Below are 24,558 nucleotides of genomic sequence, written 5' to 3'. Positions count from 1 at the left end.
CCCCAGAATCAGATATTGCTCACAATGTTGATTTTTTTTAATCAACAGCTTTTATTTTTTGTTAATAACCACTATTTAAAAATTTTTGGAGGAATTTAGCACAAAAATATATCTTTCTATTTTATGTTGAAAAATCATATGATCTGGAACCACTGAGTCTGCATTTCTGCAACTGGATGAAACTGAGTTGTCAGCTGCTTTTAGACAGTATATGAGCTTTCCATTTTGCTACAGCCCCACTCAACAGCTCCACTAATTTCCATTAGCTGTCTTGGCTCCTAAAGGCATGTAGTTTGCAAATTTCTACCTACCCTACCAGGCAATGAGAAAGTTCAACAATGTGCAACACCCCTGGATTATTACAGGTAGGGATGATAATAAAAATATTGAATTGATAGGAGCTGGGAACCAACGAATCAGGTCAGACATTGGATCAGGGCCTTGGAATCCTACAGTATCGGACACCAACCATTTAGTTGCTGAAGTGGGGGGTGTGTATGTTACATGAGTGTGGGCACATGCATGTATGCATGAGTCTGCTGGAATAAGGGGCCAGGTTGGGGGCACTCAACAAGTGTTCAGGGAGAGCTATTTGCCAATCAGTACAGAAGATAAAGTATGGCACAAAAAAACAAAACCACTGGTACAGCCATGAAGTACATACCAGGTAAACAGGAGTTTTACTTAAGGGGGTTGGGTGGGGTGGAGGAGCAGCAGAGTGGAGTCTTGGTGACATAATGGCTGACTCTTTGCCTATGTCATAGTGCCCCACCGGGTCACAATGACACCAGGCTGCCTAAACCTCTGGCACTCATCTCTGAGAACCTCACTTTGCCGCAGGGAGGCACTGAACTGAGAAACTGCCTTGTAACAGGTTGCGCCCCTCTGTCTTCTCCCTTTCTTATATCAAGAGGGGAAAAACACGGAACTACCTCTACCCGATCTGGTCACCATACGCCTATTACCTTTACTGTTACAAATACCGGATCACCCTCCGGGAGAAGATGCTGCCTTGTTATAAAAGGTACTTGTTTTCATCTCTGCTTGTAGTTGTTTATTATATAAACTGTCGGGAAAAATAAGAGAATCTGAAGGAACTATCCCAGTGGCAAGAGATAATAATAGCAAAATAGGGTGGAAGGCTGGCAGGGAACTTACACACGTTTCCACCTGGCTGGCCTGGGAGAATGCAAACAGGCTCTTCCACAAGAAGATAGTGTCAGAGCCTGATCCTAGGTACCTGGAAGTTATGAACCCCGCCCCTTCTCAGACGCACAGGTAAACTAATTTGGGCCCCTTTTCCCAACCAGCATCGTATATAAGGAACGGGAGGACTTGACACTCCGGCCCCGTTCCTGCCTTCAGTGCTCCTGAGTCTCCAGCAGGCCTCCCGGTGGTCAGGAGCACCAAGCAGGGTGACCACGACCAGCTTAAAGAGTTCTACTCGGTAAGTGGACTGCACACTGGCACTGTGTGGGGCAGCCCCTGGCTTGCTGCAATGACACCTTGTGGAGAAGGGGCATTCGATAGTTGGAAAACAAATCTTAGACCTCTAAGCTCATGCAGAACAGCTTACTTGCTTTAGAAACAAGGATTCTGGCCTGGAGATACTAAGTCAAGTTCATAGAGCTGGTGGTGAGAAGCAGGATGGGAAAAGAGGAGGTCAGAACGTAGGGCAGAATGTATTACAAGTGCTGGGACATAAAGTTGTTTAGCTGCCAAGCGGGGACCAAAACCTAGCACTCTTCAACTTGCCCCTGTACCATACTACAGTAACACGCCTGTGGATGGCCTCTGCTTTTTAGATGAGAAATCGGATAATTCAGAGAAAACTCCTATGATGTAAAAAAGCGGAAGAGCATGGTCAGTGAGACAGTAAACAGATGACACAGCATTAGCATCATTTAAAGAATAAGCTCTCCAGGGGTGCCTGGCCGACTCTGTGGGTGGAATATGTGACTCTTGATCTCGGGGGTTTTGAGTTCAAGCCCCATGTTGGGTATGGAGATTCCTTTAAAAAAAAAGCTATCCAGGGGCACCTGGGTGGCTCAGCTGGTTGAGCGTCCGGCTTCAGCTCCGGTCATGATCTCACGGTTCGTGGGTTCGAGCCCCGCGTCGGGCTCTGTGCTGACCGCTAGCTCAGAGCCTGGAGCCTGCTTCGGATTCGGTTTCCCTCTCTCTCTGACCCTCCCCTGCTCACGCTATCTCTGTCTCTCAAAAATAAAAAACAAAACAAAAAAAAGCTCTCTGATGTAAAAATAAGTTTCTGAAGAGTTGGTGCACCCCTCGGGTAAGGTTAGCAGGTGGTAATACTGCAACTGCATTGACTCCTTTCTAGATTGATATCAAGGTAGACTCCATGATAATTAGGTCCTAGGACTAAGGGAGAGTGAGAAGTTGGCCCCAATTCTGTCAGCTCCGAATCTGCTTCCTTAGACCCAGCCAGACTGGTCTGAGATCTGATCTGATGACTAGATGAGACCAGGAGATGGTGGTTACTCTTTTGTTCCTTTTCCAGGCTGGGAACCTGACGGTGCTGGCTACTGACCCCCTGCTCCACCAGGACCCAGTACAATTAGACTTCCATTTCCGCCTCACTCCCCAGACCTCTGCTCATTGGCACGGCCTTCTCTGTGACCATCGGCTTTTCCTGGATATTCCATATCAGGCCTTGGATCAAGGCAACCGGGAAAGGTGATGGAGCCCTGATAGGAAAGTGGGGAGGGAGGGTGAGAGGGTAAGAGTCAGGTTTCCTTTGATTACGTCATAATCAGGAGGTGGGCCAGCCAGCCCATGAGGGTGGATGCAGGAGCTGCTTTCACAAACCTGAACCGGCAGGCAAACATGCCCGTGGGCTGAGCCAGGATCTGGGCTCCAGGGGACAACGGCCCATGGGAGGTTGCTGGGCTCCTGATTTAGAAACACAGAAGTAGTTAACAATGTGTCTTCCAGCTGTTTGTCTTTCTAGAGCAGTTCCTTCTCCCCAGTCGCTGCACCCCCCCTCCCCCCACATGGATATCAGTCCTGTTGTGTGCAATCTTAGGCTTCAGAGAAAAATTTATCCACACAAGTTTATCAACTTTCATCTCCTGGCTTGGGTCAGGAAAAAAATTGAGCAATGAGATTTCTTCTACTCAAGTAGGTGTTAACATTTCATCAACTAGGATCCCTCTCTCTGGCCTCTAGTTTGACTGCAACACTGGAGTATGTGGAGGAGAAGACCAATGTGGACTCGGTGTTTATAAGCTTCCAGAACAACCGGAATGACAGAGGTGGGGACCAGCAGGCCTTCCTGGCCTGTGCTGAAGCAGCTGACAGCAACTCTTCCTTTGTAGGAGACCCTCATCCCCCCACTGTCATAAAAAGATCATGCTCATTCTCATCACCCTCTCCCCCCATTCCAAGGAAATGAAGGCACCTAGCACTCAAATTATACTTGGATTATGAGGAAAGCCTTACAGATAGATTTGAGAAGCCAGACTGAAGGAGCATTGGGAATATTAAGATAATGCACGTAGCTGGTAGGACAGAAAGGACCTCAAATGTATTAAGCACCTAGAGTGTGAAAGTGTTGGGTGTAGGGCCAGGATGGGAATGGATATATCCAGATGCTCAGAGCACCTGTTGCAGAAACTATGACCTCTTCCCTCAAACTCTGTGGGACAGAAGACAAGATGGGCAAGAGCTCAGTACACCATGTTAGGCATTTCATGAACATCTCATTTAGTCAAGTTCTGTGAGGAAGGTCCTGTGATCACCATGTTATAGATGGGAAAACTAAAGCTCAGAAAGGGTAACTTGTACAGTGTCATAAAGCTTAGCAAACTTTAGAGCCAGGGGTGGAGTCTAGGCCTATCTCCCTAATGCCCACACCAAATGGCTTCCCCCCCAGGCACTCCCCAGAGAAAGAAGTCAAATCCAGGGAAATAGTTGTATAGATCCTCAAAGAGTGCCCTAATTTTTTTCTCTTTTCACAGGTGCCCTGCTACGGGCCTTCAGCTACATGGGCTTTGAGGTGGTCAGACCAGATCACCCTGCCCTCCCTCCCTGGGACAATGTCATCTTTATGGTGTATCCCCTTGAAAGGGAACTTGGCCACTTGCCCAGTGAGCCTCCCTGAACATGCCATTCCTACTGAGGGCTGGGAGCCTTGATAAATGGGGCCCAGGATGTGAGTCAGGACACCTTCCATGGTAGGAATAAAAGGCAGTGCGACCCGCAAATGTTCACTATTTCTTGGCGGGGGTTGGCTGTAGCAGAACAGGAGCCTCACAGAGCTGGATTCACTACAGGAGAGACGTTTAATGATGGAAAAGATCAGAGAGGGAAAGCAGCCAAGGAGTTTAGGTTCCTTTGCTCCCCCCACCCAAAGCCATTCTCTTATTCTAACCATTAACTGTGTACTTGCCAAGAGCAAAAACCAGGCACCAGGGAATTCAGAAACACTTAAGCCTTGTTGGGAGTTTTTACTTCATGTACTTCAGTTCAAATTAGAGACAAGTACAAATTCCTTCTCCTTGGATGTGGAAGAAATCCAAGAAGGTACCTGGATCCCACAACCTTGGCTCAAGGGGAGGATTTCAAAAGACAAAATAAGAAATAAGAGCTAGAAGAGGGCATTCCAGACAACAAGGGCAGGGCAGGGGTGTGTTGCAGCCCATCCACCTGGGATGTGAGCTGATGGGACATAACAGCCACATAAAAGGAACAGCCATTTGTGCATAGTAAGAAGCCACAGCTATGAACAAGGCACCACTCATTTTCCTGAGCGACAAGTCCTATGCGTGATTTACATCAGGGCTCCTTTTAACTTAAGGGCAAAGGCCAAGGGGCTAAGGAGCCTGGTGACAGACTAGTAGACCTCATGACCCTGCTGGCCTGCTTTGGGGGTGAGTTCACTGTGGCCAAGGTCCGAACCCTGGTCAAATCAATGGCAGCCCTTCATGGATTCATCTGAGATCCCAAAACTCATAAGAGCTGCTCTTCATTGGAGCCTTTCTCTCATACACGGTACTGAGATTTTCCTGAGAAAATAAAACTTGAAAACTGGCAATGGGAAACCCAGGCAGTATATGTCGAGGCCTCCCTAATAATTCCTAAGTTGGAAAAACAAAACTCGGCACAGGGCATCCTTGTGTGTCAGTTTTAAGTTCTGCAGTTCATCTTACAGATCCCTCCCTGTTCATCGGCCACTGTCCTCCCCACCCACGCACACACTCTTACAACCCCTGCTGCCCAGTCTTCCCCACAGCTCTTGCTGGCCGCATGGCGCTGGCCACGATGCAGGGGCACGTGGAGACAGGGCTCCCGAAAGGCTTCCAGTGAGGTCACAGGAGACTTACCAGAACTCGGGCCCCTTCCAAGTACCTAGTTTGGGTGGGGTCCTCATTTACAAAGCCCAAACCTAAACTGGTCTAGTTCTTAGTGAATGTTTAATTCTGAAATACCTTTAGGGAAAGAATAGGATCTGTGCATGGGATGGACACTTGCTTTAAAGATGGGCCCTCCATATAAGGTGTGTGGCAAATTCCACCAGGTTTAGGTTCAGAATATACAGTTCTGCGTCTACCTTGATTCACCCAACATTTAGTTTTAGATCATTTTCTTGAGAACTTTATTCACCAAAGAACCCCCCAAATGATTTAAACAGCTATGGAAGTTCTCCTTCACTTTATGAAGGTGTGTGTGTATACAGACACTACACTAGCACTTAGGAGTATTTCCTGAGCCGCTCTCTCCTTGTCTAACTTGTACTTAACCAAAGTTAACATGGAAATGGCTGGAACACTTTGAAAAAACCTACCTCCAATAACCTAGCAGCAGTTGAGGCTGGGAGGCAGTATTCTCCTCCTATTTCCTGAGGCTTTTAAATATAATCCTACTGACTTTTGCCTGTGCCTCCCAACTCAACTGTGGTCTTTGAGCTAGCCACTCAAAAACCTCCTGTAACAGAGTCACCCGAGGAGGTGAGTCAGAAGTCTGCAGAATCATCACTTCCAGTGACCAACCCCTGGCTGCTTTCCAACCTCAAAAAGGACACAGCCTTGCAGAAGCATACAGTAACCGCCAGCAGACAGCAGTGGACCAGATGCTGAGCAGCCTGGAAGCACACTCTGGAAGAAGACGGGGTTGGGTGGGTGGAGAAGGGACATGCACTTGTCCCGTGCTGTACCCCACACTCTTTCTGGTAGTCAACAGGAGAGCACGCATTTGGTCCACAGCTAGCCAGATCATGTATGTCATGGAGGAAGGACTGCACAGATCCCTTTATCATAGGCTCCTCTCTCTAGGCACAAATCCTGTCGAGACACAAACACAGACACTAAAGCTTGAAAGGGCTCAACCTGAGATGAGTGAAACTGCAGTAGAGTTGTAGAGACAGGGAAGGGAGGGAGGCCGAAGCTGTCCCCCAGGTTACTTTTCTGTTGCTAGAGAGAGAGGATAGGTGCACTCACGTGGCAGAGCAGATGGCTGGAGCTGACTTCAGAGTAAATAGTCCTCTTCAAGATTATCATCACCAAACACAGAGGGAGCTTCTGTGCAGCAGGAATGAAGAGGAAGTTAGGCGCAGCCACGGAGACTTGGGGAAAGCGGGCTTCTGGTGCTCAGTGGCTACTTTATAAGAGCTAAGTTTTAGGAGTGCCTGGGTGGCTCAGTCGGTTAAGCAACTGACTTCAGCTCAGGTCATAATCTTGTGGGTCGTGGGTTTGAGCCCCACACCAGGTTCTGTGCTGACAGCGCAGAGCCTGGAGCCTGCCTCAGATTTGGTGTCTCTTGCTCACTCTCTCTTTGCCCCTCCCTGACTTCTGCTCTCTCTCTCTCAAACATAAACTATATAAAAAAAAAATTAAAAAATGTTAAAAAAAAAAAAAAAGCTAAGTTCTAATACCGTCCCTAGTTTGGAGAGACCACTGGAAACAGTAGCTCCCAAAGACGCTCTGGGGAGGAAATGTGGTTTATACCTGACAAGCTGAGGCAGGACAGGGTGTCTGCTATTTCTCCAGGGCTCTTCTTGGTCTCAGTGAGCATGCTGCCAAGAGAGACGTCCGTTTCTGGGGCCTGAGGGATGAAGGTGAGACAAAGACGACCGTGCTGGCTGCTGGGAAGGGAGAGGCCACCCTGTTGTTTGGCCCACAGGCTCTGGTTAAGGCACTGGAGGTGGGCTGCTGAGAGGAACAAGAGCGCTTCCTCAGGAAAGCCCTCCGCCAGACATCATGTGCGACTAGAAGCCCGCCTGTCTCTCAAGGCTGACTTGCCCTGGAGCAGCACCTGACATGTACTCACCACATCGTGCAACATGTCTGGGACGGCTCTGTTTTCTTCCACGTCTTCGGGAAGCTCAACTGCATATCCTTTACGAACTAATTCTAACCCAATATCAATTTTCTGAGAAGAAAAATGAAAAGGGAATGATGTCCTCTGTGTAGAGGGGGGCATGTCTGAGGAACCAGGGCAGAAGGGGGAGGATTGAGACTTTGAAGAAAGACATTCCTTTAGTAGGCAGGGGTAGTATCAGAGAAGGGTTTCTGGTAAAGAAAAAGTGAACGAGGACATAAGATACAGAAGAGACAGTGAGCGATGAGCGGATCCTGTCGCACCTTCCCATTGCTGGTATCATATAAGTAAATCTTGGGCCAAGTTGCGATCCCAGTCTGGACATAGCTGGAGATCTTAGCCACAAGGGGCTTCCAGTCAGCACAGTGAGTGAGTCTGTCAAACTCATCCAAAGCTTCCTCTTCCCACTGTTCACCTGGCAAAAGATTGTAGGGAGAGCCTGAGAAGGAGGGAGATTGCACCCTGGAAGGAGACTGAGCCACTGCTCTCTACTCCAGAAGGCACCAGTTCTGTCTGCCGGGCACGTTTCTGGTGACTGCTTTCTACTGCTGGGAAGGAAAACACACCTGAGCCCCCAGAGCTCAGAAAGTCAGGGAATGTGAGAAATCCTTCCAAGTGCTAGAAGGAAGTTATTTTACTGGAGGCAAGGTCAGTAGGCATCATGACCAATTTACCTGAGGGGGCGATCCGTGCCAGACTACATTCTATTGCTTGAAATGGAAGGCTTAGGAAGTCGCTTCTAAAGTGAAAGAAACTGAAATCAGAATCCCAGTGCCAGAAGGGCCTCTTACAGTCTTTGTTTCTAGATATCACCACAAACCCAGTTCAGAAGACAATCATCTGCTGTCAATAGGCTCTCTTCCTCTGCCCCGCCCCCACCCAGGAGTACCAAGAGCACACCCTACACTACAGCCAGGGCTGAGTTAGCAGTGGAGACTCCAACCAGCCTCCACACTGACCGGAGTGCCCGGAGGTCCTTCAGCGGGCAATCTCCATTATCTCCAAAGTCAACGAAGTACAGGTCCAGGTTCCCATTCTCCAAAGTGCCAAGGACCCGAGCTCGATACCAGGAACCATTTGTAGGTAAAGGTGCTGCTACAATGTCTCCCACATGCACAGTCAGGTCTTCAGGCTGCATGTGGGGAGGAAAAAAAGAGAACATCCCACAATAAAAAAGACAGGCCCCTTTTTCATCAAACCCGACCCTGTCCCTATGGCAACTTACTAGACTGTTCTCATAGTGCTGGGTCATCTCATTGACCAGCTTATCCAGCTGCAGACTGCGGGAACCAATGATCTGGATCCAGAAGTGGTTAGGGTGCTCGGAGGCAGAGACGTAGACCTCCAGGAACTCATTGGCATGGAAACTGAAGTCAGGACTAGGGACTAAACATAGGGATAAGCAACTCAAGCTGCAGAATCCTCACCATCTAACCTGGTGACCATATTATAACTATCTATGGATGAAACAGGGAGATTGGGGGCACCTGGGTGGCTCAGTGGGTCAAGCATCCCATTCTTGATTTCAACTCAGGTCATGATCCCAGGGTTGTGGCATCGAGCCCCACATCATCAGGCTCCACACTTAGTATGAGGCCTGATTCTCTCTCTCTGTCTCTCCCTCTTTCCCTTGCTCGTGCTCTTAAAAAAAAAAAAAAAGAATGGGGAGACTCCATCAAAAGTGAGGGCTACAAAAATAGCCGAATGGCTAGGACCATTTAAAAACTGCCTGGAGGAACAACCAGATGATTCACAGAACATTCTGAAGAAAGGTGCCGAGCTGAGCTGTGCACCTTTCTATGTAACTGAGCAATCAGAGTTTACACCCCATCTGCCATGTATTATTTTTTAATGTTTTATTTATTTTTGAGAGAGACAGCACGAGCAGGGGAGAGTAAGAGAGAGAGGGAGACACAGAATCCGAAGTAAGGCTCCAGGCTCTGAGCTAGCTGTCAGCACAGAGCCTGATGTGGGGCTCGAACCCACAAACCGTGAGATCATGACCTGACCTGAAGCTGGACACTCAACTGACTGAGCCACCCAGGCACCCCTGCCATGTATTCAAATGAGACTTAAATCATAACTGCAGCACGGACCAGTGGAAAGATGCGGGCCTTTTCCAGATCCTATTCTATCACTGACTCATTGTGTGACCCCAAACAAGTCTATGAACCTCTTAGGTGCCCTGGTCTTCTCTGTGCATCCCAAAACTTACGCACAGAAGAGAATGCTCACAATCTTTTCATCCTTCTTAAATAATGATGACTTTTAAAAACAGTAATGAGATAGGCCAAAAAAAAATATCAGGCTGAATATTTTACTTGTTTAATAAATCTGTTTGGGAATGAACACCATGTAAATTCAATTATTTGATATATTACTCAGACTAGTTTCCTCTGAACTAGTATATTTCTATAATCATTCTCTATCACTAGCTGGGTTGTGTTCCAGAATTATTTATGTTTAGTACTAATCCAGGTAAAGTATTATAAAGAGACTCATAAGTGCAGTCAAGAAAAAAAATTACTTTTGTTGCTTCTTAACTTGGGTTACGTGAGCCAGTGTCTCCACCATCTACATGGCAAATGCATTCCCATTTTGTTACATACTTTCAAACATGGACATCTCTGGACTGGTCTGGGCTCCAGACTTCTGAAAGCTGTCACCACTGCATTTCTCCCAAGCATCTTCTGGCCCTTCAACAGTCATGTCACCGCCTCCTTTTTGGGGAAGAGCTCCCAGCGGCTCCGGCTCTGGCGCAGCACTTTCCCACAGAGCCGGCACTCCAGCTCCACCAGACTCCAGCGCTTCCTCTCTCCTCACACTGATGGGCTGCTTGCGTAGGACTCTGGTTTCTGCAGAATGAGCAATCCTCTTCCGAAGTTCTTCGTCTTCGGAAACTTTCTCCAGTATCAAATGCTGTGGAAAATGAGAAGAGATCTATGTGGCCAGATATTTTGACCCAGGATGGAGTAAAGGATTCTTCTTATTCTTGGACACAATTCAAGTCTATTAGCTACTTGCCTTGGCTGCTGCCACTTCCTTCTGTGTTCCAGAGATTTTTATAAGCCTTGATAGCAGTAGCGTCCCTTCTGATTCTTTGTCACAGGTAATTTTGGCTCCAGAGGCCTTACAGATTGAACGAATGGTCTCACCACCCCTCCCTGCATTGAAAAACACATAAAAATCTGTCCTACCCTCCTGGCCAACTTTAAGTACTAGAAAAATCACTATTTTGTGTATATTAGAGAGCACAGTCAGTTCTTAATTTCAAAGTGAACAGAATGTGAGATATTGAATAGAAAGCAGGAGCTATTGCAATCCTTACCATATGAAGGGGAATAGGGACTATCTTCTCTTTCTGCTTCACTCACTCTAAACATGAAGTGCACTTCAGGTCCTTTCCATTTTTTGGCCATTCAACATACTTTACCTCTGCGCTTTACTAGAAGATCTCCTACACAGTGTGAGAGACACTGAACCAGGAATGGACGTTTCTCTGACCCTAAGAGCAGCAAGAGGACTGCTCTAGGGGAAGGCATAGGACATGTTGTCTAGAAGAGCACGATCTAGAAAGAGCTGGGATAAATATAGCAGGCTTAGCGCCCTTTCAAAATCTATTATGATGGAAATATATTTACCGGACCCTCTGGAACCTATTTGCAAGGTTCAGATCATATAGTTTCTTGGGGTAATGGGTTTGGTTTACCACTGCTGCTGTAAAAAATATAGCTCTGGTCTCAATGTCCCTGTCACACATGCCACCCTCTGTAAGGTTAAGAGAAAGTAGTCCAGGAAAACCCCTTGGGAAGATATGAAAGAAAAAGGAACCAGCAGAGGAAGCTGTCCAGTGGTACCTATGATCCTGCCCACGGATCTCTGCGGAACTGAGAGCTGCTCGGACACGGGGGTGTTCTCCGTCAGGATCTGGTGGATGGCTGCTTTGGCCTTGCACACCTGAACAGGAAACCCGCTGATCAGCAGCACCCGCTCATCACCTACATCCTCCGTGTCCACGTCAATCCGAGCGCCTGTCTGTTTCCGCAGCTGCAGAGAAAAGGATACATGGCAGTCCGCTCTGGAAAAGCTCCCATTTGGGTTGGCTAGGTACGATTTCCATTTAACCCTGGAGGTATATGGAACTGGGTAATTATCAGTTAAATCAAGACACTTTAGGCAGTCCTCAACTGTCTGTACTGATCAAAGGTGGTTACTGACAAAGGTAACTCCAAATAACAATTCATTCAAAACAGTTTCTCACTGAAAATTTTTTTTAAATATTCTTCTTAAATAGATTTTTTAAATGATTTTTATTATTTTTGAGAGACAGTGCGAGCAGGGGAGGGTCAGAGAGAGGGATACACAGAATCCGAAGCAGGCTCCAAGCTCTGAGCTAGCTGTCAGCACAGAGCCCGATGTGGGGCTCAAACCCATGAACTGTAAGATCATGACTTGAGCTGAAGCCGGATGCTTAACCGACTGAGCCACCCAGGCGCCCCATCCTTTTTGAGAGAGAGAGAGAGAGAGAGAGAGAGAGAGAGAGCGAGGAAATGGGAGAGGGGCAGGGGAGACACAGAATCTGAAGCAGCAGCTCCAGGCTCTGAATTGTCGGCAGAGAGCTCCATGTGGGGCTCGAACTCACAAACTGAAAGATCATGACCTGAGCTGAAGTCGGATGTTTAACTGACTGAGCCAAACAGGTGCCCCTCTTTGTATTTAGAACCCTCTTTCCCTCTCATTTTATTTGGATCAGAGAATCAAATATTTTGTTTTCTTGACATTCCAACTGAATAGATAATAAAAATAAGGCAATTCAATGTTTACTATCAATTAATGAGAGCTCATTAATTCGACAGAAAAGAATGGTTCACGATGCACCAAATTGAGAATCATGCAATCAAAAAATCCCCATTTCAGGATGCCTGGCTGGTTAAGTTGAGCATCCGATTTCAGCTCCATGTCAGGCTCTGTGCTGACAGTTCAGAGCCTGGAGCCTGCTTTGGATTCTGTATCTCCCTTTCTCTCTGCCCCTTTCCTGTTCACACTCTCTCAAAAATAAACATTAAAAAAAAAAATTTCAGGCACCTGGGTAGCTCAGCCAGTTGAGTGTCTTGACTGTGGCCCAGGTCATGCTCTCACGGTAAGTTTGAGCCCCACAGCAGGCTCTCTGCTGTCAGCACAGAGCCTGCTTAGGATCCGCTCTTCCCTCTCTGCTGCTCTCCTGCTCAGGCATGCACATGCTCTCTCTCTGCCTCTCTGACATTAAAAAAAAAAGTCCCCATTTCAAGCGAAGTCATTCATTCGCTAAGGAGTACTCCTCATTAGAAGGAAAAGAGCATAGTTAGCTACATTTCCTTTATTTTTTCTTTTAAAGACCTACGTAGTGTGGGTGGTTTCTGTGGGATGGGGACAGAGGAGGGAGGCAAGAAGTTATTGAGCAGAATTACTCTCTGGGAAAGCCGGCTGCCTGCTTACACACTTACCTGTTTGATATTGGCTCCTTGCCGGCCAATGATGAGCTTTACGGCCTCCTGGGGAACTCGCATCTCTATTTCAATGTCATCCTCCCCAACAAATGTCAAGCGCTCTTCTGCATAGATCATAGGTTATCAGATCAGACTTAGATAGCATCCACAGTACCCCAGACCTCCTTGGAAACCAGGTGTCAGACTGATCCACGAGATAGACTAAGGATCTCAACCATAATGACAAAGAGAAGTAGCAGCTGAGTAGGAATTAGAGGGTCCCAGAAGAAGGCCATTGTCTCTGGGATACTGTTTCAGATGCTAAAATGGGAAAGTCATTTGGCTCTGCAAGGAAGTGGTAGTGGATTTAGGGCAACCTGGGTCTCCCAAGATACAACTCCTAGAGAAGAATGAAGGCTAAAAGTTGCCCAATGAGTCCACCGGGCTCAGAACTTCTGTTTGTACCTAAATCCTTTCTCTAGGTCCAGCCTGTGGGGGAAACTGGGTCCCATGGTTAGCTTTCTAATGACTAAATACAAAAAGCATATAAAAAAGATAAGAGTATATGGGGTGCCTGGGTGGCTCAGCTGGTTAAATGTCTGACTTCAGCTCAGGTCATGATCTCATAGTTCGTGGGTTTGAGCCCCGTGTTGGGCCCTGAGCTGACAGCTCAGGGGCTGGAGCCTGCTTCGAATTCTTTCTCTCTTTCTCTCTCTCAAAAATAAACATTAAAGAAAAAACTATTATATAAAAAAATAAGCATATACTCTTTACTACCCATAAATACTAAAAAAGAAAAAGGACCGATTGCAGTGCTGCTATTTCTGAAGGGAACAGATAGGAGGTCTTAGTTCCATAGACTAGTTTCACATTAAGAACACAGAAAAGAAGAAACCAGTTTCAAAGACCCCCTCACAGAAAGTCAATTACATCCCGACAGACCCACCCAGTCCAACAAGGAAAATTTTCATTTCAACTTAACAAGGGGTCAGAGCACAGTCTGAATATTTCCATATTTACAAACGTGGGGTCCACATACCTCTGCCTTCCCTATATCTGCGGTATAGGATATAGGCAACCGTTGCACTGGCTGGGATCCCAAGGCACAGTGCTATTTTCTGAATAGTGGACAAACTTGTCCAAGAAGTTCGTTCAGTGGACATTTTCTGCTATATTCTGACTTACATCCTGAAATAAGCAAATGAGGGAAAAGAAGGAGTTTTCACATCACACCTTTATGACTGACAGAAGCATGGGAACATATGACAATATTATTAAAAAGAATACTGCCTACCTTCCCATATCAAGAGCTTCAACAGTATCAAAATCTCCCTCCCCCCATAATCTATTTGATGTAAAAGGTCTCAGGATATTTTTTAACCAGCATACTTAATTCCTTCCCTTCTCCCAGAGAGAACTAGACATTGATCACAATTTTGTAAGACAAAGGAACAAAAAAAACAATCAAATGAATCAAACATTACAAAAATAAACCTTTAAATTTCACATCAGACTACTTCAAATTCCTTGTCTGTGCCCTTCCATGTCTCTAGGCCTTTCCAGAAGCTGTGGTCTCTGCAAGGAATAGCTTCCCAGGCCATTTCAGGCTTTCCTCCTTCTCCTAGGCTCTGCCACTTCTACTTTGTTTTCTTTTTTCTTTTCTTTTTAAATTAAAAAAATTTTAAATGTTTTTTTATTTATTTTTGAGGGACAGAGAGAGACAGCATGAGCAGGGGAGGGTCAGAGAGAGAGGGAGACACCGAATCTGAAGACAGGCTCCCGGCTCTGAGTTGGGTGTCAGCACAGAGCCTGACGCGGGGCTTGAACCCATGAACTGCAAGATCATGACCTGAGCTGAAGCTGGACGCTTAACCGACTGAGCCACCCAGGCGCCCCTCTTCTTTTTCTTTCACCGACCGACAATGTCCCAGGTAGTCAGCATGGATGGCACGTAGAAGCCCTACCTGATCTTACCTCTGTGCCCTTCTTCTCTTGGCTTCCTCCTCTTGCCCTGGAGGTGCTTTTGTGGTTTTGGTCTTGTTGCCTGCAGCCTCAATCCACTGCTACTGTCACTCTGCTGTCTGTGGGCAATGTCATCCACACCTGCAGCCTCAACCACTCCCTATATGCTGGTAGCTCTGAAAACATTGCACCCGATTCAGAAGCTCATAAATCTCATGCAGACCACTGCCACAGCCTTCTTCCTCTTAATCCACCTCTGTCTCTTCATTTTGTTGCCCAGCTAATCTTAACATTTCCACTACACTTCCTTATTCCATGAGCTTTCTTGCCCTCCCAGACAATTCATACTATCTCTTCTCAAGCCTCTATGGCCTCCTTCTCCGTCCTCACTCTCAAATCATGTTTTCACTTCTTATGTTGCTGAGAAAGTAGAGCATTCAGAGAAATTATTAAACAAGTTCCACCACATTTACTCACCTACATCTATCTAGGCCCAAATCCCTGCCTTCTCTCCTGTGGCCATGGATGAACAGTCTCTGCTCTGGGCACTGAAGTCTCTCATAAAAATGTTGCTCTCCTTCCTTCTCATGCATTGTTAATGTTTTCCTCTATATTGGATCTTTCCATTAACAAACATGCACGGTTTCTTAAAGATAAACTCTTGATTCTACTTATTCCTCCAAATACTTCTCATTTCTTCCTTTCCTTTTACAGGAAAACTCACAAGTGCCAGTGCTTCTGTGCTCAATTTCTCCCCTTGAATCCACTCCTGCTGCTCTTGCCAAGGTCACCAGTGACTTCATATTGCTAAGTCCAATGGCCAATTCTTGGTCTTCATTCTACATGCTCCTGCTCCCACATCTGGCACAGCTGGGGACTCCCCCTGCTCAGAGACCCTTTCTTTACTTGGCTTCCACGACAGCACAGCACTCTCCTCAACATTCGCCTTGTTTTCCTTTCCCCTTCTCCTTTGTGTAACCTCTAAATAGTAGTGCCCTAGGGCTCTGTCCTTTGCCCTCTCCTTTCCTCTCCTGGGTTCTACTTCACTTCCTTGGTGATCTTGCCAAATTTCATTCACAGCTTGGCTTTAAACTCCATTTTTATGCTGAGAACTCCCAAATTCATAGATCCAGTTAGGACCATTCTCCTGAACTCCAGGTTTGTATACCCAACTGCCTAGGAGACATCTTCACTGGATGTCTAATAGGCATTTCAAACTCAACAGGTACAACACTGTAAATAATGTAAATAATGTCAGTAAATAAACGGCAATTCCATTCTTTTAGTTACCCTCAAATAGCACTCTCTAGCCTATTGGCAAATCCTATTCATTCCATCTTCAAATTATCCAGAATCTGTCCGCTTTTTACCTTTCCACTGCTATTACCACCATCTGCTTTAAACATCACTAGCTCTTGCCTAGATTACCGCAATTCTATCCCAGCATTTGCCATTGTCCATTCAGTTTATTCTCAACAGCTGGAGTTAAGTCAAATGTTACTCTTCTACTCAAAACCTTACAGTGGTTTTCAATCTCACTGTGATCATACGCCAAAGTCATTATAATGGTTTGCAAGGTCTTTACTTTGATGGTATGCCCACTGGAACATAAATTCTACAAGGCAGGAATGTTTTGTTTCATTCTTCAGTGCTTAGCACAAGCAGCCAGTCAATAACCATTTGTTGAATGAATAAACTAATAACTGTTGCTTACATGAAAAGTCTTTAATAGCATGAGAGGTTCTTTTAAGCTGATCTCTGCCTACTGCCTTCATAGCCTTATATTCTAACCTACTGCTACTGGGGGCACAGGACATTCTCGCCTGCATATCCTTGCTCTGACCCACGTGTCACTTGTCTTCCTTATGCTCCTTAGCCCAACTGGTGTCCCTGGCAAAACCCTATTCTTTCCTCAAGTCTCAGACCTACTGCAACATTCCTCCCAAGGCCTGTGGGATTTCCCTAGGCTGGCTCAGAGGACTGTCCTGTAAACGATACTTCCCTGATAGCACTTGCTTGCACTGTATGCAACTGTGTATCTGTCATGCCTGTATCTTCTACACTACTGGATTCAGCAACGCACTCAACCACATTTACTAAGCGCTTCTATGTGCTAAATGCTACTGTGGCACTAAGGATGACAAAGATGAAAAGATAAATTTACTGAGTAGCTACTATGCCACTAGGCACTTTTCATACATTATTTTAGTTGATCTTCATGCAATCATGTAAGGTAGAAAATGTTAACCCCAGTTTTACAGGAGTATATATGCTTAGCAAGGTCACCTAATCTCTTACTCAGAGTCTGGGTTATTGATTGGATATTAAAAACTTTACAAAGTGACTTTAGGAGCCCCTCCCCCTTTTCTTTCACAAAAACTCTAAGCAGAACAGTACCTAGGTGTCTTGTAGCAATTCAAAATTAATAAACAAACAAATACTGGTGGGAAACATTGTAGCTGGTAAAAAAAAAAAACAAAAAAACCCAACAACTAAAGACAGTGTCTATCTCCAGGTAGCACAATCTAATATAACACAGTGTGGCTTTTAATGAAACTTGTTTGTTTTTTTTTTTGAAATTTTATTTTATTTTTTTTACTTTATAAAGTTTCATATTTTTTTTAACATATGCAATTTTTTTCCATCATTTACAATACAGTAGTTACAATGACACTCCAAACAGAAAAGCAAAGTAAAAAATCAAAACACCAACTTCTGTAATGAAACTTGTTTTAAAATGAGTGAGGAAATATAATTTATGCTATGATTTGTCTCCAGGCACAAAAACTCCACCCAAATGATTATGCTATCCAAGAAAACATTTTTTTTAACTTTAAAAAAACTAGTTGTACCCCTGGAAGGCTAAAAACTCATTAATAAAAGACCTACTTAGGAATAAAACTTTGGTTCTAAATGTGCTTTTCCTGAAAGCCTTTCAGGAAGAGTGAAGGAAAAGAGAAGACTTCGCACAGAAATCTCATTCCAAGGAGCAAATAAAAGTCATGTGAAGGCTGCAGCTGAATTTCCTACTATTAAATCGAGGACTGAATTTTCCATCTGGTTTCAGAAGTTTGCCAAACCTAGGCTTTTAGGCAACAGTTTTAAACAAATTTAATTCACTCTTTTTTCTTTATTTTTTTAATGTTTTATTTATTTTTGACACCGAGAGAGACAGAGCATGAGAGGGGGAGGGGCAGAGAGAGAAGGAGACACAGAACTGGAAGCAGGCTCCAGGGTCTGAGCTAGCTGTCAGCACAGAGCCTGACGCGGGGCTTGAACCCACGAACATGAGATCTCACCTGAGCCGCAGTCGGAGGCTTAACCGACTGAGCCACCCAGGCGCCCCTTAATTCACTCTCTTGCACACTCATGCCCTGAAGAGGAAAGCTCTTGTACTACCGGGGTCAGTGACCCCTTTCAAGTGTCTTGTTATTCCAGGCAATTAATTATTTAGTAAGCAGATCCAGTCTATATAGTATATCACATCTGGAGATTCAGTATAGACATGAGGAAATGTTTTTCTTCTTTAGTGGGTAGGAGTAAAAGAATTGAGTTTAATGTAGGTTTGAGTTAGGAGGTTCCTTTCTTAACTGGAAAAAAAAAAAAAATCAGCCGCTCCTCCCCACCCCCCTAAACAGACCCTCTCACTGCTCTCTGTGAAAGTCTGGGTGGGATCATGTTTACATATACTAAAGGAAAGGAAACAAACTCTGTTTCATAAAGATTTTTGCTTCGATTCTTGAACCTCAAGCTACTTTCTTATATCAAGAGATGGTTTATTCTGGGCACCTAGAAAAGATTTAATTTCTTTGATCTAGTGGTTACTGCATATACTTTCTCATACAGTCTCTAAAGTGCAAAGCTGGTCTTCATTATTAATAGGCCTCCCTGAAACAGGGCTGGCTCTCGGTTATGGGCTGAGCACTGGGGACACAGGTAGGAACAGAATTCTTGCCCTGAAATAAAGTCTAGGAGGAAAAACAAACACCAAAACAACTAATTAGAGGCAAGACAAAGACAATAGAAATGCTTGGTTAATGTAGCAGCCTGGGGGAGCAAGGAAAATGTTTCTTAGATGCCAAGAGTTGAAAACCACCTCATTAAAATACAATCTTTTGCATTCAAACCACTAAACACTGAGTATTCCATGTGTACTTGGCTCTGGGGATACAACAGTCCAGCCAGACTAGGCAGCTCCTCCTGGGATTATAGAGCAGGGAAGGTTTTGTAGGTACTGAAGGCTTGGGGAAAGGAATCTAGGCCTGTGAACCAGAGCAGTAACTTCATCCACACTGGAGTGTGGTTGGCCTTTTACCACTCCTTTTGGGCTGCAATTCATGCTTAAGAAATCACAGAATTTTACAATTGGAAGGACTGAAAGAGATGATCTGATTCCACTAACAAGGTTCCAACTGGGGAAATGAAGCCCCAGGGAAATAAAGGGATTTCCCTAAGGTTACAGAGCTAATCACTCATTTCAATAAAACGCTATATGGAATGTGGAAGACCTGCCACAAAGTCACCTCTTAAAGGAGACTCAAAAAATTCAAAGCATTTCCCCTCCTATTCATAAGCTATCAAGGTCAAGGCCAAAAATATCTGCTATTCCTCTGGCTCTGCAGCCATACCCTCCTCAATCCCGTCCTTCTGTGCTTGGGTGGGTTTCACCACTATGGGCTTCTACAGCACTCCTAACCCCTCATAACACATGCATTGCTTGTAAACCTTGACTAATGACGCTCTACAGAAGGCATTGAAGGCAGCAACTGTGGGGGTAGGGAGACCAAGTCACAAGCCAGTCCAGGTGTTGGTGATGGAGCTGGAGAGGAGAGTTCCGACAGGTAGAATACATGAGACCTAGCAACGGATTCATGGAAAGGTCAGAGGGTGAGCTAGGGGGCTGGCCATTAGGTTTCTCATTTGAGCACCTGGTATATGCAGAGTCTGAGAGAGAATATTAATGACTTGGCGATGGAAGGGATGTGTGTGTGGTGGGAAGCTGAATGTCCGCGACCAGGATAAATTTACTGCGCGGCTTCCGCTTTGAATCAGAAGCTAATTGTCACTTAACTCCTTTTCACATATTACAAATGAAGTTTGCGCTGCGTTGGGTAAGGTCTCAAAAGAGCAGCATCTACCTGATTAATCAAGTATGATTTTATTTATAATATCCGTATTTCACATGGTGTCTCTTTCAGTGGGAAATAACGTGACGCCAACGGAGATATACCTGTATTGTACTCAATGCCAGCTTGTGTTTGATTTTATGACTTCAAACTGAATGTGAAAAGGAGGTTGGAACTGAGAACCACAGTTCCTCGGGGAAGTGGGGTAAAGAGAAGACATGTGGAAGACACGTGGATCACTTCAAGGTGAGAAATGCGACTAGACAATGGTTTTCAGTAAAAATCAGTCTTGAAATTTCTTGACGTTTGATATGAAACAGTTGCTAACTACCTGATATCCACAACAAACGCTTACTTTTACATTATATTATCATTTCAAAAACATCATTAGGCGTCAAATCACGGTAAGCTCCACCGGTGGCAAAGATTTCTCATCCCAGTACCTGGTGATACCCAGAACCTACAAAGTGGCTAAAACATGGGAATAGGCTTGTTGAGCTGAAACAGCTCGTTCAGTTTTCCCGTCCTTGCTACATTTATTTTTAACTAGCCAGTGAAAAAAGCATCAACCCATCTCAAAGCTGTGAAGAGTAAAAATTAACTTTGACGCGGGAGACTTCCCCCGAAACCCGCGGAGATATCTGCATTAGAAAGGAGGGAAACTGGCAAAACAAACAAACCCAACTTATTATTCTGACAACTGGAGTCATCCTATTAGAGATAGAGAAAAAGCTGCAGAAACTCAAAGGCAAACCCATCATCGGATGCCGGTTCCCAGTATCAAAGACCAGTCCAGGAGCCTACCCTGGCCCCGGGCGTTCAGACTAGCCGAAGAGCCCACCCTGGCCCGGGGTGAACGCTCCGGCACCGGGGTCGTGGTGGGACCAGAGCACGTCCTTCCAATTCGGTTAACATCCCCGGGGTTCTGCTGCCCCCACCCTCGGGCGCCTTCCTTCGCTCGGCCCCACTTTCCCGCCTGCCGCGGCCCGGACACCCCAGGCTCAGCCTCTCGCACTCCCCAAACCTCCGCGCCGTGTCCCCGCCTTTACCAAATCTCCTGGAGTCAGCCGTCGCGCGCTCCGCCTCGCACCTCACCTCAGCGGCAATCGCCTCCTCCCGGCAGCGCCGCGACTCCAAGCCCCGCCTGCAGCGCTTCAGCCGCCTCTTCCCCACCCCCACAGCCCGCCTGCACCAATCAACGCCCGGATCACAGTCCGACCAATCGCCTGCCGAGTCACAACCAATCTCTCAGCGGGCTGCCCTTGAGCGACGGGGCCGCTGCGTGCTCAGATCCAATTACCCGGATGGAATTCAAAGCCGGCCAACGCGTCAGCCAATAGGAGCCAGGGAGACCAGACATCGTTAATTGAGATTGCACCTGCTGAGAATTAAACAGCCAATTAGAGGCTTCGCGGAATTCTTCCAGCCTACCTCTGGGCCAATTACTGAGGAAGCCTCCACCTCCCCTAATCTGGGCGAAAATCAGCGCTCCAGAAGCTGGGACCGAGGTGCGAGGGCGTGGAATTTCTCGTGTGTGTCATCGTTCGCAAAAAATTATTGCCTTTGTGCAGAGCCAGTGTCACAGCACAGCCCCAGTGGCTGTGAGGAAAGCAGCCTCCTGATGGGCGATGCTCTGCCACTTGTTTCCTCTGCGGTCCTATATTGTGGCAGTGACTCAGGACGCACGGAAAACATTTTTGGGGGAAAACATAAATCTGGCTGCGTAGAGTTGGAGAGGTTGAGGGGAAGGAGCTGCGCGGAGGAATGAACAGACGATGTGGACGGACCAGGCAGCAGTAGAGATGGAGAGGAGCGCCCCGTGGTAAGGGAGCTGCGGGTGGTGCCAGCGTCAGGGGCTCGCCTGTCCCTAGGGACTAAGGGGAACCGGGGATCAGCGCGAAGGCACAGGCCGGAGAAGGGGCGTTTCGGGGGCTTGGGGGGCGGCGCGGGAAAGGGGTGGGGTTTTGTTTGGAAGCGGGCATTCCAGCCGCGGTCTGGACCCTCGACCGTTGAGGACGGTTGGGCGGTACTCCCGCCTCTGCGCGAGTCTCGCGAGCGGGACCCAGCGCCGCAGCCCTCCCGGCTCCGCACCTGGGCTCCCTCTGGGACGCGGGGTTGGCGCTCCTGGTAGCGTGGAGGGCTTTTGCATTAGCTTCTGTTGCCGTGCTAGGCACACGATACGCACTCTGTGAATGTTGAACGAACGCGAGATCGTATCTTTGGTCAACTAAGGCGATCCATGCCTTGGGGCCTCTGATTTTCGTTTTGTATTAATTTTGTGTATTTTGAATAAGTAATACACATTCTGCGAAATTAGTAGGCACAAAAGGTTATTACAATGAAGAATGTCTCCTTTCCCTCCAGAGGCAACCAGTTTTACCAGATTCTTGTAAATTTTTCACAAGATTTTCTATAGTAAATATGGGCATATTATTCGTATGTATAGTTTTTACTCAGTCGATAACTTATTATCCATACTGTTTTGGGATTTCCTTTTATATAACCTAGATAGCTTACCATAGTAGCACATGTATTTGCTTTATAGTAAGTTTCACGGTAAGCCTAAGAGATATATTAAGATACGGTTTAGTCAGTCCTTCACATATTGATGCCCAAGTAAGTATATGTCATTTGGCTCTTGTATATCTGTATATTAAATTCTTAGGACTGCAAATACTAGGTCAAAGAAATGTGTGCATTGTTCTTTATTTGGATAGATACAATTTTGCAAAATCCCTCCCTTCCAAAGGCTTTTCTCAGTTTTGTTCCATTAGCAATGTTTGAAAAAAAAATTGGAAAGTATAGTATGTATTGCTCAACTGTCTTCCACAGAAGCTTTTAATTCTCTCTCCCATCAGCGGTGTCTGCAAGGGACCTGTGCGATTACGTATGCTTTCTGATTTTTGACAATCTCAGTGTAAATGTCATCTCATTGTCATTTTAATTTCCATTTCTTTTAAGTCAGGTTGAACATCTTTTAATATGTTTAAGTGCTGTTGTATCTGGTAAATTGTTCATATACTTCGTTCATATTTCTATTGGTTAATAGGTCTTAATATTTGCTCTTTGTTCATATATAAGTTAAAAATAGTTTACCCTTTTCTCATTTTGTCCTGTCTTTTTACTGTTTCTGGTGACAGTTTTGCCGTGCAAATCTTTTTTATTTTTATGTATTTGAACTTGTCACCATTTTATTTTTTATATAATTTTTTTATGTCTTTTATTTATTTTTGAGGGATAGAGAGAGACAGCGCGAGCAGGGGAGGGTCAGAGAGAGAGGGAGACACAGAATCCGAAGCAGGCTCCAGGCTCTGAGCTGTCAGCACAGAGTCCGATGCGGGGCCTGAACCCATGACCGTGAGATCATGACCTGAGCCGAAGGCGGCCGCTCAACCGACTGAGCCACCCAGGCGCCCCTTATATAATTTTTTAAATGTTTATTTTTGAGAGGGAGCGAGACCTAGTGTGAATGGGGGAGGGGCAGAGAGAGAGGGAAACACGGAATCTGAAGCAGGCTTCAGGTTCTGGGCTGTCAGCACAGAGCCCTCATTCGGGGCTCGAACTCACATACTGTGAGATCATGACCTGAGCCGAAGTGGGGCGCTTAACCCACTGAGCCACCTAGGCACCCCAAATTTGTCACCATTTTAAAATAACTTCTGGATTTCCTATGATATTTAGAAAAAAACTCTCGCTAACATTATTAAGAAATTATATTTTTTATTTTTTTTAAATTTTATTTACTTTTTTTTGAGAGAGAGCGAACATGTGTGCATGTGGGGGGGGGGCAGAAGGAGAGGGAGAATCTTAAGCAGGCTCTCAATATGGGGCTTAACCTCACAACCATGAGACCATGACCTGAGCCAAAACCAAGAGTCCGAAGTTTAACTGACTGAGCCACCCAGGTGCTCCAGAAATTCTCATATGTGTGTGTTTTTAAAAAATATGTTAATAGTGTCTTTTTGTATATGGAACTATTCTCCTGGACTTTATTTTGGTGTAAAAGTGTGAGATAGAGATCCAACTTAATTTTGTTTTATCCATCCCTACTTATTGAATAAAGCCATATTTCCTCCATTATTTTCGAGTGCTACAATTATAAGACCAATTGTCTGAATTGTATTCAGGCCTGTTTCTGGACTTTTTGTGTTCCATTGATCTCTCTATTCACACATATTGTTTAAAAAAATTAATGTACTTTATGTGTTTTTTCAATACAATTTTAAAAACTGATGTACATGGGGTGCCTGGGTGGCTCGTTTGGTTAAGCGTCCAGTCACGGCCCAGGTCATGGTCTCGTGGTCCATGAGTTTGAGCCCCACATTGGGCTCTGTGTTGGCAGCTCAGAGCCTGGAGCCTGCTTCAGATTCCATGTCTCCCTCTCTCTCTCTGCCCCTCCCCCTGCTCGTGCTCTGTCTCCCTCTCTCGCTTTCAAAAATAAACAAACATTAAAAATTAAACTACAATATACAAACAGAAAAGTGCACAGATGAAAATAATTCATCTTGTTGAATTTTCCAAAATGTAACCAACACCCAGATTGAGAAACCACATTACCATTGTACCCAAAGCCGGGCTTGTGTTCCTTCTCAGTCACTACTCCCCTCAAGGGTAAGCCACTCTTCTGACTTCTCATAGCACAAACTAGTTTTGCCTGGTTTTGTTTTTTT

The 24,558-nt window shown here is 45.7% G+C and overlaps 2 protein-coding genes across 5 annotated transcripts; one reads left to right on the top strand and one right to left on the bottom strand.

Annotated features, from left to right (window-relative positions):
• The first annotated feature begins 338 nt into the window (after positions 1-338).
• OAZ3 (ornithine decarboxylase antizyme 3) lies at positions 339-4,223 on the top strand. Its single transcript, XM_029945779.1, is given in 7 exon segments — positions 339-365; positions 858-1,024; positions 1,311-1,371; positions 1,373-1,447; positions 2,519-2,694; positions 3,187-3,272; positions 3,978-4,223. Coding segments are annotated over 7 exon segments (735 nt in total). The 3' UTR covers positions 4,121-4,223.
• A 212-nt stretch (positions 4,224-4,435) lies between these two features.
• Positions 4,436-21,042, bottom strand: TDRKH (tudor and KH domain containing). 4 transcript variants are annotated; one of them, XM_029947976.1, is made up of 15 exons: positions 20,938-20,999; positions 14,775-14,938; positions 13,840-13,988; positions 12,819-12,925; positions 11,193-11,382; positions 10,360-10,499; positions 9,945-10,254; positions 8,561-8,721; positions 8,295-8,467; positions 8,010-8,074; positions 7,599-7,750; positions 7,285-7,386; positions 6,963-7,059; positions 6,456-6,536; positions 4,436-6,299 (listed from the first exon to the last, which is right to left on the bottom strand). In XM_029947976.1, the coding sequence occupies exons 3-14, from the start codon at positions 13,961-13,963 to the stop codon at positions 6,484-6,486; spliced, it is 1,674 nt and encodes a 557-aa protein (XP_029803836.1). In that variant the 5' UTR covers positions 13,964-13,988; positions 14,775-14,938; positions 20,938-20,999; the 3' UTR covers positions 4,436-6,299; positions 6,456-6,483. The 4 variants fall into 4 exon arrangements, with proteins under 4 accessions (XP_029803836.1, XP_029803837.1, XP_029803835.1 ...); XM_029947977.1 differs by lacking the exon at positions 14,775-14,938 and having other exon boundaries at positions 20,984-21,042; XM_029947975.1 differs by lacking the exon at positions 14,775-14,938 and having other exon boundaries at positions 20,938-21,020.
• Between the last annotated feature and the right edge of the window lie 3,516 nt (positions 21,043-24,558).

Source organism: Suricata suricatta, chromosome 8 (assembly GCF_006229205.1).
Source record: "Suricata suricatta isolate VVHF042 chromosome 8, meerkat_22Aug2017_6uvM2_HiC, whole genome shotgun sequence".
NCBI classification, from domain to species: Eukaryota; Metazoa; Chordata; class Mammalia; order Carnivora; family Herpestidae; genus Suricata; species Suricata suricatta.
This window is presented reverse-complemented; position numbering and strand designations above follow the sequence as displayed.

Bases quoted from the DNA above. Each gene is read 5' to 3' on its own strand.
- TDRKH (XM_029947977.1), bottom strand. From the start codon at position 13,963: ATGTCCACTGAACGAACTTCTTGGACAAGTTTGTCCACTATTCAGAAA. The intron at 10,500-11,192 runs GTACCACTGGAC...TTTTCAATGCAG, and splicing joins ATCCGTGGGCAGGATCATAG to GGAGGGGTGGTGAGACCATT. The intron at 10,255-10,359 runs GCAAGTAGCTAA...CATTTTCCACAG, and splicing joins AGGAAGTGGCAGCAGCCAAG to CATTTGATACTGGAGAAAGT.